We start from the raw sequence: 15,092 nt of genomic DNA, 5'->3' as shown, positions 1-15,092 counted from the left end.
CATTCAGAATTTTAATGTATGTCACCACGAGTGAAGATACTACGCTTCTGTTGAGAGTGGGGAGCTTGTGGGTGGCACCTTCGTTAAGCATCAATTCAATTAATTAGCTGTTATTTTTGGCCACTTGGTGATGCACACACCGTCACGTATGCTAAGGTATTCATCGGGCTCACACAGGCGTCGCGAACTAAAGGGAATAGAAATCGTGTTTCTTTTCTTATCCCTTGAGTAGGTTTTAGCAACACCAGTAAATTGTTAACACAAAAGCTTCACCGTGTTGTGGGTAATGCAGGAAGCACATGCGCTGAACGAGCGTTTCTTGTATTTGGTAAAAAAGTATGTTAGACGCGAAGGCAAAGGGATTAAGAATCCGAGCCCGGTTACTAATCCCACACGGGGAGGGGGTATTTTAAAACGAGAGCAAACGTGAAGTGGAATCAAAGGAGACACTCAGAGGGCACGCTCAAAAGAAACACTCTGGCTGGAAACAGTGCGTCTCTCAAAATTAATGCTTTACCAACGTAAACTTAAAGGGACCCTGCAACAATCTTTGAGCAGTGCAAGTAAACCTGCGCGACGTTTAGATTACACTGCCAGGAATACCTGACCCATATATTACACGTGCACGTGAAGCGGTGAGCACGCAAATCGATGTGAAAGACGCTGAAAAACCAACCGCTCTCTCTTCAGTTGTCCTCATTATGCAACCCCTGGCATGGCCTAAGGGACGTCACATAAGCTATGGCTGCCCGATCGGCTGTCACTGGTCAACTTCGCGGCTAGATACTCCCATTTCCGTCGTCGTCATCGCTGTGTACGAACCTCTTCTATGCCTGAACCTGTAGGCACAGTTTTGCCGTTTCTTTTGTGTTTTGAGTGCGCGCGGAGTTTGAGTGATGAGGTCAATACTTCCCTTTCAATAAGGCCCCTCCGCGTTGCGGAGATAAGGAGAAAACCACCCAGCATGTGATATATCGAAGGCCGCCAAAGAGAACGCCGCGAGCCGCCCCCCTCTCCGGGAGAGAGCGCGCAGCTTTTGTCGCGTTGTCCGCGGTCGAGTTGAGAGGGAACGATTATGCGCGATTTCTCATCGCGCGTGGTTTTGTTAATTGTGAACGGATTTTCATAATTCTTGCGGGGGGAGATTTCTGGGACAATAGCCTTTATCCCAAAATGCATTACTAGTAGTCGATGGCAAGTGTTGCAGGGTCCCTTTAATTCTGATGCTTCACAAGGTCGAGCTGCACATCACTTGTGAGGCGCGCCGTAATGCAGCCCTACGAAGTCTATGAGATCTACTGGCATATTTACGTACAGCGAGATAAGGTACGCGAAAGTGTCTTCATACCTCACCCCTATTTGAAAAAGAGCCTCCGCGGACCAATAGCAAACCACCGACCTCGCACGACACCGCACAGCTCTAAAGCCACTACGACAGCTTTCTGGACGCTGTTTTGACTAACATAGGATAACGTCTTGAAGAGATTTTTATGCCTCACTGATGGCGTTGGCGTCTGAGTAAAACGCACTGCAGGAACACCAATTTTAAACACAGTGGAAGAGAGCCAACTTTACCCAATTGGTTTCAGAAAGGGTACTACATCAATCACACACCTCATAACATAACAATTGGTTGTCTTTGCACACCTAATGGACCACTCGTAATACGCGAAGTATAGTTTCGCAGTACAGACAGTTACGAATGATGATGATGAAATACATTCTTTAAACAGGGTTGAACTTTGTCTTTGGACTTTGGTGATGTGTGGTTGGAAGATGTCTGGATTTTGGCTCAGTTGAAATGATCTTTGCTTTGGACTTTAGCAGTTTCGATTTGAACTTTAGGAGAGTGGATTATGAACTTTGGCTTGGTCTTGGGTTTCATGAGAGAAAGCTTCGCGTTTTAACCATCGTTCTCCTAACAAAGGGGCTTTGATTTTTTATTCTTTTTTTTGCTGCGAGCAAAAAGACAAGCACACAGTTTTGAGCGCATGATCACATGTGGTCGAGGCAACTGGTGCGTCTTGCCGGGTGTCGATGCAAACTGGATGAGCTGTAATAACTCTACAAATGTCACCCTTCTCTTCTTGCAAGCTTGCCCCGATTGAAGAAGGGACCGCACTCTACCACGCATCAATAGGATGTATTACTGTCACGCTGGTATTGGGGCTGATCCTTTTCGCCACCTTCGTAAAAGTGGCAAGGAACTTTGGCAAAGGCGTTAAAGGCACACGTAAGTAACACACCCTTTTTTTAATCTTCCCCTCAGATATACGTCGGCCTCTCCAGGGTAATATGAATTGCAACTTTAACGGCTGCGAGGACAGTGTTTGGAGAGTAACTTCCAGCTGTGTTGATAATTCGCAACAACTGGTCAAGCTTTTGACTCTTGTGTGCGTGGCCATGTACCTGCCGCTGAGCTTGCGCTGCCGCTGGTCTATCGCTGGTGTCACAGGCTATTCGAAGATTAAAAGACAAAATGCTTTTTGAAAGCCGCAAATTTTGAGAACATAACCCAGGCCCCTCTCCTTCCAAAGCGGAAGTTGAAAGGACTCGGCGCCGTGAATCTTTATGACATGAACAAAAACGAAATTTCTCCCAAAACATAACAAACAACTATAAAAAGCAATAGGAACATACCAGAACCATAGGCGCTCAGACGTATGCATTCATATAACTAACTCCTAGCGTATGATATTGGGGAATCAGTGTCTCCTTGCATCAACATAGCAAGGAAAGTCAACCGCTAGTAGCACCAATAACGACATATGAGAGGTCGTTTGTTTCATTTTTGCGGAAACATAGGAACTTCTGAAAGAAGGGAAAAGAAAACAGACAGGATTGCGTTCTGTGTAAACAAGTATGAACAATGTTGGTCTCTGAATAATGCTAATTTATCAGACAGGTTAAACAATTGCAGTTGCTTTGCCACGCGGTCTCCATTGTATACCCCTATACGTTTATGCACATGAGTTTGTCTTTTGGTCGTATTTAGCGCTTGAGAAGCAGGATAAAATTATCTTAGCTTATATATTTTGCATAAATACAAATAGGAGCGCTACAAAGACGTGCCAATACATCCTCCAACCAATACACACACGCACAAAAGCATTACACAAAGATGCACGGGTGATGGAACCACGGCAGATAATATAGCACTTCGGGCGGTCATCTGCCCGAACAATCTCAAATATAAGAGCAAGCTCATTGACCACAGTCCGGTTTCGTAGGGCCATTCGCTGCCACAAAGCCCGACTTCCGCCTGATGGGCACATAATGCTATCGCTGGAAACAAAAGTCAAACTCCAGCCCTTATGCCTGGCGTGGGAACTTGTGGCTAGACTGTATATATATATATATATATGTATATATATATATATATATAAATATATATATATATATATATATATATATATATATATATATATATATATATATATATATATATATATATATATATATATATATATATATATATATATATATATATATATAGAGAGAGAGAGAGAGAGAGAGAGAGAGAGAGAGAGAGATAAAACTCACAAGGCGCGCAGAAATGGTATAAGTAAAGAGCCGGATACACAGCAAGAACAATAACAAAGAATGTTTACTTACGTCACAAACATTTGGGACACATTTCTTATATAGATTTCCAGAAAACTGTGGGAAGGATCGGGAGAGGTCTCGAAAATGGAGGGTATGCATGCAGTCTGGCTAAGCCTATGTTACAATAACACCAGCAAAAAAAAGAGAGAAAGGAGAGAGGGAGAGAGAGAAAAGGGTCCTATTTACAAGGCAGCGGTCAAGGTTGCTCTACGACGGGGCAACGTACCTGGCATGGGCTGCAAGGGCGGAAGACTGGACAATCGCGGTTTCAAAAGGAAGGGAAAAGTATACAATGAGGTAGTCAGTGTGTGGTGAGACTGGTTCGAAAGGGTTCCATACTGGCATGAAGGAAGAATGTGTTTTGGGTGTGCCCACCGCGGATGGACAGAATCGACACAGTACACAACAGAGCATTGCACAAGAGCTAGCAACTGAACAGGAAATAGGTAGGGTCCATAGATAACAAAGGTTAAAAGTTTCTAAGTGGTGGCGGGAACGCGGCCTCCTTCCCAAGGACAAATCGCATTGTTGAGTCGCATTAGTCTTATAAAGCCGCTGTATTTGGGGAGCTTCTGGGAATTCTGATGGGAAACTCAATGGTAGGGTTATGAAGGATGTGATAAAAATTATGAATTTGCCAATGTTATATCGAGGGATGAGCACGTTAGTTTTCCGTAACTTTCATTAACACCAAGCGTCGCTGACGCAAACTTATAAATGAGATAAGATTCCCGAACCTCGTGGTCGTGGTGGGTTTTGAAAGCAGATTCTAAAATTGTTGCTTTAAGATGTTCAAATGCATGACCGGGACCGTTCACATGTCTTGACAGGGGCAAATAAGGGCAACTTTTAGCTTGAGAGCAGTGATTATTGATTCGTATTCGGAAGGGCGTTTCAATTTGGCCGATATATTGCTGCCTACAAACAGTGCACTCTAGAAGGTATACGACATTAGCACAGTCACAGTTGAAGTTACCCTTACTATTTACGTAGAAGTCTGAAGCCGTGCTGGTGACACGCTGTGTAGTGGTCATGTGTGGGCATACTTTACATCGAGGTTTATTACAGGGCATGCAACCAGTAGTTACCGGTCGGCTGATACTAGAGTCAGTAAGAAAGTCGCCTAAATTCTTATTACGCCGGTAGACAACGCATGGTGGTTCGGGGAATATGCTTTTTAAGCATTCACTTTGAATTAGGATATTGTGATGTTTTCTTAGTACGGTTGACACTCTTGGAGCAGAGGGTGAGTGGGTTAGAACTAAGTTTGTTTGCCGGCTAACGTTCGGGGCTTTCTTCTTACAGATTTCGTTACGGTCTAATTGGTTGGCTCGCACAATAGCGTCGTCCATAACTTGTTCCGGGTATTTCTTATTCAGGAGGGCGGGCTTGAGTTCTCGACAGTTTGAGTCCAAGTCGGCTTGGTTCGTGCAAATTCTCCATTCTTCATTTACCCTACCCTTGAGTTTCCCATCAGAATTCGCAGAAACTCCTCAAAGACAGCAGCTTTATTAGCCTAATGCTACTCAACAATGCCATTTGTCCTTGGGAAGGAGGCCGCGTTCCCTCACCTCCCTCGCCCCCCACTTAGAAACGTTTAACCCTTTGTTATCTAGGGACCCTACCTATTTCCTGTTCAGTCGCTAGCTCTTGTGCAATTCTCTTTTGTGTACTGTGTCTATTCTGTCCATCCGCGGTGGGCACACCCAAAACACATTCTTCCTTCATGCCAGTATGGAACCCTTTCGAACCAGTCTCCCCACACACTGACTACCTTATTGTATACTTTTCCCTTCCTTTTGAAACCGCGGTTGTCCAGTCTTCCGCTCTTGCAGCCCATGCCAGGTACGTTGCCCCGTCGTAGAGCAACCTTGACCGTTGCCTTGTAAATACGACCCTTTTCTCTCTCTCTCCCTCTCTCCTTTCTCTCTTTTTTTGCTGTTGATGTTGTAACATAGGCTTAGCCTGACTGCATGCATACTCTCCATTTTCTAAACCTCTCCCGATCCTTCCCGCAGTTTTCTGGAAATCTATATAAGAAATGGGTCCCAAATGTTTGTTTCTGCAAAATCATGTAACTGTACTCTGATGAAGGCAAGTCCCGTTGCCGCTACGTAAGTAAACATACTTTGTTATTGTTCTTGCTGTGTATAGGGCTCGTTACTTATACTATAAATATATATATATATATATATATATATATATTATAACTGTTACTGGAATGGTCAATCCCAGCTAGCAACTCATCATCAGTGTGTCCATTCGTGCACCACACCATCTTCTTAATCTATCATTGTCGCGCCTTCTTCACCATCATCGCTTTTTGTTTGCAACGGCCGAGGCTGCGTCGTCATTAAACGCATCCAAGTCTCCCGTATCCGAGTCTTGCAGGTGGTGTACGTGCAATTCGTTCCACGTACGCTCGCCCCGGCTGCTCTCTGGAGCTTGGCTCAGGTCGGAATGTCCATCTTCTCGCTCTCAGTATGCCGGAAGGCGATCTGACAAACCGTACCGATGGTCCAGCACCTGCAAGCCCGCTTGCCCCAGCCTGGATTATCACCAGCCAGCAGAGACCTTCAGATGTTTGCAGGACTTCCTGGAAACGACGTAGAGGATTGGCTCGAAGATAGTAACCGGTGAGCTCCCTCAATCGGTGGGATGATTAGCTCAAGCTCGCCAGCATTAATGTTTACCTAACTGAAGTCGCTAAGATGTGGTACCTGAATAACAAGGAGGACTTAGCTGACTGGTCACGGTTCACAGCAGAAATACGTATAATATTTGGCACGTCCACTTCGCGCTCAGACGCGGCCAAGAAGAAGCTTGCTGAACGCGTTCAGCATCCCGCCGAGTCGTACACGTCCTACACTGAAGACGTTTTGTCTCTATGTAAACGAGTGAACCGAGAAATGTCTGAGTCTGATCGAGTTAAGCATATCCTCAAGGGCATTTCTTCCTTTGCGCTCAACGCGCTCGCCGTGCAAAACTCGACCACCATGGGTGATATCGTGACGATTTGTCAGTGCCTAACTGATCTCCAGGCCTTGTCATCTTGCGACACATTTGTTACCTGACCAAGGCGACCTACGAGCCATGATAAGAGCAATCATTCACGAAGAGCTGCATGGGCACGCGTCATCGAGCTTTCCGGTGGTGCAGTCCCAGATATTTTTCTCCAGTGTGCGGGAGATTACAAAGGAAGAATTTGCCTCTGTCACGTGCTTTTCACCTCCGAAGCCCGACGTTCGCGCCGTGTATGCACTCGGATGTGGTTGTGATGCCACACATCCCGTCCTCGCCCTCCGTTTCTGAGGCTTCCCATGTTCACCTGGCCCCCGTCTCTGCTGCATACCAACCTGCCACTTACCATGCACCATACTACACACCATGGCGGCCACGTCGCCCAACGTGCTACTACAGCGGCATCCGGGGCCATATTTCCAAGTTCTGCCGGCGGCGCCAGCGGGATGAACGTCAAGCATTTTCTACTCCACCACAGGGTGATGCCCGGTCCACATACTACTACCGATCGCAGCCATTTACCTATTCTTGCAGCCGCGCACCTTCTCCTCCGAACTCCGTTGATTAGGGTGCCACCTGCTGGTCTGACCACCGCCGATCCCCTTCACCTTTCCGTCGATTTTCGTCTCCTCTCCGTCAAGCCTCTCAGAACGTCGACCGCCGCGCAGAAAACTATGAGCCGCAGTTCAGGGAGGTAGAACTGCGTTACACGGAAAAAAGACAAGTCCTCCTTACCGCCCATGCAATATTTTGAAACCGTTGCCGAAGGAATTCCTGTCGAAGCTTTAGTGGACACTAGCGCGAGCATTTCCATTATTCATGCGGACTTGTGTTCGTGGCTACGGAAGGTCAGAACTCCTTATGTAGGTCCTGCTCTACGCGGCACCAACAAAATCGTAATTCAGCCTTCCGGGCAATGTACAGTGCGTGTATTCATCGAAGGCATCCGTCATCACTGTCCCTAGGGGGTATTAGCCTCAAGTGCTCATCAGATGATTCTTCGTTGGGACTTCTTGTCATCAGCATCTGCTTTCATTTCCTGTCGTGACCTCGCCCTTTCTATTGCTGACGCGGCTTTCAACACGGTACTGGACGAGCGAATATATCAATGGGTGTTAACTTCCGCTTTTGCTCTGCCTCTGGTAGAATCCGTGTTTTCCATCACGTCTGATAGCATTGTCGATGGCGATGTGCTCATCGTGCGAGCTGGACGCTTTATTTCGAAAGGACTTATGATACCGGCATGCCTTGTTCGTTTTTATTCCGCATGGAGCTGTCCTAGCCGCTGTGAACACCACGACTGAACCCATTTTGCTACCCCAAGGCGCTACTGTTGCTTCTGTGCCCCGCTACCATACCGTAGTCGTTCTTCCGGTCTCTTCGCTTTGTTCGGACCAACTGAGCCACGCAACAATGCCCTCACCCTCTTTTTTTGCCAGTACCATCAGTTCTGACCTGACCTCGGATCAAAAAGAAGCATACCTCAAGTTGTTGACCAAGCACCAACCACCATTTGACTGCTACTCTTCTGTCCTTGGCCAGACGTCTGCCGCAACCCATCCAATCGAAACGGACGGCTCCTGAATCGTCCGTCGCCGCCCATACCGCGTGGCTCGATCAGAGAGGAAAATTATTCAGCAAACGATGGAGGATATGCTGAAGCGGGCCATCATCATCGGGCATCATCGAGCTTTTGGTCATCACCCGTTGTACTAGTTCGGTAGAAAGACGGAAGCGTACACTGTTGTGTCGATTACCGAGCCCTGCACAAGATAAGTCGTAAAGATGTATACCCAATGCCGCGTATTGACGACGTTCTTGATACCTTGCAAGGTGCCCAATTTTTTTTTGCAGTATTGATCTTCGGTCAGGATATTGGCAAACTCCTATGAATGAGGCCGACAAAGAAAAAACAGCCTTCGCTACACCAGATGCTCTGTTTGAGTTCAACGTTATGCTTTTCGGGTTTTGCAACGCGCCTGAAACCTTTGACCGCATGATTGACAATGTTCTTCGTGGCTTAAAGTGGAAGACTTGCCTCTGGTACCTTGACGACATTGTTATCTTTTCTTCTACCTTTTACCCGTGCCTTTGACGAACACCTTCACCGTCTGGATGTAGTTTTAACGAGCCTCACCAATGTTGCTTGCAAATAAACACCAAAAAGAGTCGCTTTGCGAGAAATCTATCGACATTTTGGGGCATGTCGTCAGCAGTGATGGAATTCGCCCCGATCCCGACAAGATTAACGCCGTAGTTAATTTTCCGTGACCTTTTCGTCAAAAAGACCTTCGAAGTTTTCGGGGCTTGCCATCCTACTTCCGTCAGTTCATCCGTGATTTTGCCCAAATAGAGTCTCCACTCAACAAACTACTGTCATTTGCGACCCCTTTTACCTGGTCTCGTGACTTCTAAGCGGCATTCCAGACTCTCAAGTATGCCTTCACTTCTGGACCGGTTCTCTGCCACTTTGATGATGGTGCTCCCACTGTACTGCACACGGACCGCCAGTGGACACGGTATCGGCGGGGTGCTCCTACAACGCAGCTCATCATCTGATCATCAGTAGAGCAACTTGTTGCCTATGCAAGCCGGATTTTAACACGTGCCGAGCAAGACTACACAATAACGGAAAACGTATGCCTTTTCTTTGTTTGTTCCGTTAAAAAATTTAGACCGTACTTATACGGGCGTCATTTCTCGGTTGTGACTGTCGATCACGCGCTTTGCTGGTTGTCGTCACTGAAAAATTGTCGGGCCGCCTCGGTCGTTGGATTCTCCGTTTACAGGAGTATGATTTTACTGGGACCTATAAGTCAGGAAAGAAACATATGGGTGCGCACCCTCTTTCTCGCTGCCCTGTCGCCGCAGTCAGATGATGAGCATCCTAGTGTTAACTCCCTAGTTTTGCCGATTGCACCTGCAGATTCCGATGCCTTGAATATGCCGGATAACCTGATTTATCTGCAGCGGGCCGACACATACTGCAGCCTTCTAACAGCCGCTCACGTCGACAGCTTGAAAATTTCGCGTTTTGAATGGAGCTCTCTACCGCTATAGCAGGGTGGCGAGTTGGGCGAGTTGGTGTACTTGCATCTTGGGGAACAGCGCGAACTAACAGGGACACAAAAAGAAAGAAGTGCTCTACCGCTCTCTACCGCTACAATTACCATACTACCGGGGACAATTGGGCTCCTGTGATTCCTCATTCGCTTCGAAAGGAGATCCTAGAAGCTTTCCGCGATGCCGCCTCCGTTGGCCATCTGGCGTTTCACAAAACGTCCGACCGCGTCAAGAGCCGATTCTTCTTGCCAGGCCTCGCCACTAGTGTCGCCAAGTATGTCGCATTTTGAGCCGCTTGCCAGCACCGAAAACATTAAACCACGGTTCCTGAAGGACTGTTACAACCCATGCCTTGTCCGTCCTCTCCTTTCCACGTGGTGCGAATTCACTTGTACGGGCCCTTGCCATTGACGACAGCAGGTAACGATTGGATCGTCACTGCGGTGGACCATTTAACCAGGTACGCAGAAACTGCCCCGCTTCGTGGTGGCTGCGCTTGAGAAGTGGCTCATTTCTTTCTGAAGGATATATTCTTGCGACGCGGCCCTCCCCGAATTCTTCTCTGTGACCTCCGAAAAACCTTCCTCTCAACACTGCTGAATGAAGTTCTTCGCGCTGCTTGTACCATCCACAAAACCACATCGAGCTACCATCCCCTAACAAACGGGCTGACTGAGCGGTTTCATCGCACCCTTTTCGATATGCTTTTGTTTTATATAATCCAAGACCACAAGAATTGGGGCACCGTTTTACCCTTCGTCACTTATGCGTACAATACCGCAACACAACGAACTACTGGCTTTTCGCCCTTCTTTCTCGTTTACGACCGCCGTCCATCTTCCGTCCTCGATGCTGTTTTCTTTTCTGCACCTGCCTCCCCGCAAGCGGGTGTCACAGGCGAGTTTGTCTCTCGCCTTAAACACTGCCGCCGTCTGGCACAGTTAAACACCCAGGCGACCGCAAGGCTCGTAATGATGCGCCGCATCGGACTGTTTCCTTTCAACCAGGTGATGAAGTGTTACTTGCGACTCCCATGCGTGCAGAGGGATTATGTGAAAAGTTCCCTCCACGTTTCATCGGTTCTTAAACCTTTCTGGAGCACACCCCTCCAGTCAATTATCGAGTGGTTCCTACTCCTCCCACGTCCGACCGTCGGTGCCGCGGAACTGAAATTGTCCATGTCTCGCGCGTCAAGCGATTTCAGCGGCGCCTCTCACCTCTTTAGCGCCCAGAGGGGCCGCTTCCTCCGGGGGGAGGGGGGGGAATAGTGTGAGCACAGGCGTCATCGTTGCTGTATAACTGTTACTGGAATGGTCAATTCCACCAATCAACTCATCATCAGTGTGTCACATGCGAGCATCACACCATCTTCTTTATCATCCTCGCGCCGTCACCATCATCGCTTTTTGCAAAGGCTTACCGGCAAGGCTGCGTCGTCATTAAACGCATCGAAGTCTCCCATGCCCGAGTCTTGCAATATATATATATATATATATATAGAGAGAGAGAGAGAGAGAAAGAAATGCAGGCAGTCTACAACGCCAAAGAAGGCATAGGGGAATGGTTGGACTATTTTTTTACCGTTAGTGAAGATATATATATATTTCATATTATTTGAGAAAGAAAGAAAGAAAAATACGCGCCCAGGGTGGGGACCGAACCCACGCGTTTCGATTTGATCTCGAATGCCTTACGAACTCGGCTATCTGGGCGGCTGTATTCTCCTTCACTTTCAGGGATATTTATATTTACTTGTAGTTGTAGTAAATATAAATACCCCTGAAAGTGAAGCAGAACACAGCCGCCCAGATAGCCGAGTTGGTAAGGCATTCGAGATCTAATCGAAAGGCATGGGTTCGGTCCCCACTCTCCTCAAGCGTCAGATACAGTTGTAGGAAATATAAAATACCCCAGAATGTGAAGGAGAACACAGTCGCCCAGATAGCCGAATTGGTAAGGCATTCGAGGTCTAATCGAAAGGCGTGGGTTCGGTCCCCACTCTGGGCGCGTGTTTTTCTTTCTTTCTCATGTAATTATTTAAAAACAAATAATAATAATAATAATGTAACGTAACTAACTGCAAAAAAATAGTCCAACCAGTCCCCTATGCCTTCTTTGGCGTTGTAGACTGCCGGCATTTCTTTCTGTGTATATATATATATATATATATATATATATATATATATATATATATATATATATATATATATATATATATATATATATAAATGACTTCTTTATCCCTTAGCCTGCTCCCGGTTCTTCTTAGAGCTTGCTTTCATCTTGGTCCTCTCTTTTACATTTATTATATTTGCACCGGTGCCTTCCAATCCCTCCACGGTGCAGTTAGAATCCAGTTCATGCGTAATAAACACGTTTATCCCTTTTTCTGTGCACTGAAATTTCAGTGAAGTATGACGACCCTGCTGAGCTACATCCTCCAAAGCAGGAAGAAAATGGACATGAAATGGACGTTGCTGGAGATGTCACAGAAGGGGATCATCATCTTTATGGGAATATCAACCTGACGATCCAGGCGTGAAGTTCCCGATTCCGCCTCTGCCTTAATGCAGGCCTCTGGAAAGCATATGCCTCTGCACTCAACCGTCGTCGCCGAACATGCCTCGCGATCATTATGTAAAATCCTACAAGCAATGAAAGCACTTTGACACCAGTGTTCAGATCACGCTGTACTATACTTACATGCAAAGCTGTGAATAAAACTTCATTACAAAGGAAAAATAAGACTGCTCCGAGTTCGCATAACTTTCTGAAGCACAGTAAGCTGTGCCGTTTGATATGGTAGGTTTATTTCTAATACGCTAGTCTACGCTTTGCAGTGTCAAACCTCTCACTGCTGACTACAGTTTGCGTTGTTTTAGGATGCAGCTCTCGAAAGGAGACAAAAGTAATATTACTGCTTTCGTTTGTTATTTTTTGTAATTTTTATTGGCATCAGTGGCTCATGATTGCAAAGGCTATTTCCCAGGTTTCACTGGTATGCCGTGGTAAGCCTTCCAATGCTCGTATTTGTGCAATTTTGCTCTGTAATTATAACTTTTCAGTAATTATTATTGCAACAACAAGCTTTCGGGGAGCACTATCGCCATTTCCACGTGCTGCCCCTCGCCCAGCAGCTGTTAAATTGATACATATTGCGAGGCGGAAACATATGATTACATATGTGCAGATAACATTCCCGGCAGCGTAGCCCTATCGACACTTATTACCATCCTGACGTGTTATTGCCATCCTGATTTGTTTTGTTTCTTGTTTTGAAAACAACATATCTACCATTTCCAAAACCACCCTTATCACTCAATGTATTGCTTGACACTGACATATCAGTTGACATATGTCAGCGTTCCCAAGAGAAGTCCAAAATAAAATTATGCGTGCATTCCTTCTAAAGACTGGTATTATGCTCGAGATAACGGACTGGGTACCAAAAATGTAGTAATGGGAAGCATCCCCTGCAGTAGATTGCTGGTTTGTTACATTGTTCAGATGGCCCAACAACGTTCGCGATGCACACGATGCACATAACCATACTGCATGCGGCTAAATGATATTTACGTTATCCTAATACATCTGACGTACTTATTCAACTGCATCTCAGTAACCACGGGGCACCACACGACATAATACCTGTTGCGTGGACATAATGAGAGCGTGGCGTTTAGTGAATATGGCAACACAACTTTTAAGCACTACTCGTGCACCGTCTGTTGGGACCTGTTCTTTTCCATTGTTCTTGGAACAGCTGGAGGAGACATCGTTTTTAGTCTTACCTCTCTTATCACCTCTCCCTTCGACTATGCTTTGGCACCGAAAAAGCAATCCTTCGTTCACTTTTATTCAAATGAACGGTGCTATTGGCTGTTATGTACTTTACGTTTTGCCACAAATATGCCGAATGTTTTCGTTCTGCTGAACTATGTTTAGGTGTATGATGCATGAGACGAGTTTTAGTACCCTCGAAAGGTCTTGCCTATGTATTCTTGTTTTTTAAGCGCTCTTCCTAGATTCGAAGGCATTTTCCGTATATCGTTGATAGATTTTGACCGATTTCAAATTAATGGATAGATGAGGTCCGTAAACACACTAGCTTTCTGAAAGTTCCTCACACTTTTTTTGAAGTCCAAGGATGTATAAGTATTTGGGCTGGGTTTGTTTTAGTGAAAACGGTTCCAACATATGGCTGTAAATAAACTTATGCATGGTGTGCTTGAATATGGGTGTTAACAGAATCGTACATCAGCAATTGCATTGTTACGGGTGCAACCGGTGCAATGGGTTTATTTAAAGTGAAGGGGGGATACCGGACACACTGGTGAATAGGCTCTTTTCCGGCGATCGAGCCGAGTCCACTTCAATCTCTTCTGGGTCTCGGCGCGCAAGACACGTTGTCGTACAGGTAACTCAGCCACTACTTATTTTTGTGCTCTACATAAGCTGGGCCGCGTAACACGAAATCCTCTGTAACCTGTTTCCTGTAATTGCGTGCTTTGGAGCGTAGCCTGTAAGTTTGTGCTTCGCGATATTGTATGCCTATGTAATGAAGGCGCAGAACAGCATACCAGTTTTTATGTTTGGATGCCACATACATGGACATCATGTTTGTAAGGGTGCGGGTTGGGCATTCTATTATACCATTAGTCTGTGGATGGTAGGCCAGTGAGTGGCGAAAATGGGTACCTCAAAACCTGAAAAGCTCTTCTACGGCATCGGCTGTGAACTATCGCTCCCGGTCGCTAATTATAACACGGGGAGCTCCTTGGCGCAAAATAACACGGTGCAATTAAAAATGGGCCACATCTGCAGCTTTAGCAAAAATTGCAGCAGTTGTTTCGCCGTACCTCATAAGATAGTCCACGAACACTATGCACCACCGATTTCCACTTCGGCTCTTGGGAAATGGGCCAACTAAATAGATGCCGACTGTTTCAAACGGGGCTGTAGGCAGATTTGAGGGTTGCAATGGTCCTGAGGAGAATGTCCTAGGTGTTTATTCTGCTGACACTCTGTTCAGTTGGCGACGCACTGCTGTGCATGCTTTTGCAGTCTGGGCCAGTAAAAATGGCTTCGAATACGGTGAAAAGTGCGTGCAAAACCAAGATGACCAGAAGTTGCATCGTCATGCTTGGCACGAAGTATTGCTGGTCGGAAGCTCTAAGGACACACTATCACAAGGCGTGTCCCAGCGGCGGAGTAAGTTTTTATTGTATAAGACGTCATCGTGTACGACGAGTTAGGTGCGCCGAGTATAGAGTTGAAGAAAGGTGTCAGTGTTCTTGAATGAACGTCAAAGGATAAGGTACAGTAGCCGAAACGGTACCCAGGCAGCCGTCGGAATGATCGTCGACACCAGGAGCCGTCTCGACGGTGAAGAATGTATTTTC

The 15,092-nt window shown here is 46.3% G+C and overlaps 1 protein-coding gene across 2 annotated transcripts in view; it reads left to right on the top strand.

The window, feature by feature from the left end:
* LOC144180407 (uncharacterized) overlaps positions 1–12,440 on the top strand; it is a 35,476-nt gene extending 23,036 nt beyond the window's left edge. For both annotated transcript variants that reach the window (XM_077708756.1, XM_077708757.1), the window contains exons 7-8: positions 2,095–2,233; positions 12,099–12,440. In XM_077708756.1, the coding sequence (XP_077564882.1) occupies positions 2,095–2,233; positions 12,099–12,232 (273 nt within the window). In that variant the 3' untranslated portion in view covers positions 12,233–12,440. The remainder of the gene's footprint in view (positions 1–2,094; positions 2,234–12,098) is intronic.
* Positions 12,441–15,092: the final 2,652 nt, after the last annotated feature.

Source organism: Haemaphysalis longicornis, unplaced genomic scaffold (genome assembly GCF_048455015.1).
Source record: "Haemaphysalis longicornis isolate Haplotype H1 unplaced genomic scaffold, Haemaphysalis longicornis Haplotype H1 scaffold_4, whole genome shotgun sequence".
Lineage (NCBI taxonomy): Eukaryota > Metazoa > Arthropoda > Arachnida > Ixodida > Ixodidae > Haemaphysalis > Haemaphysalis longicornis.
The sequence above is the reverse complement of the archived record's forward strand: the minus strand, read 5'-3'. Positions and strand labels throughout refer to the sequence as shown.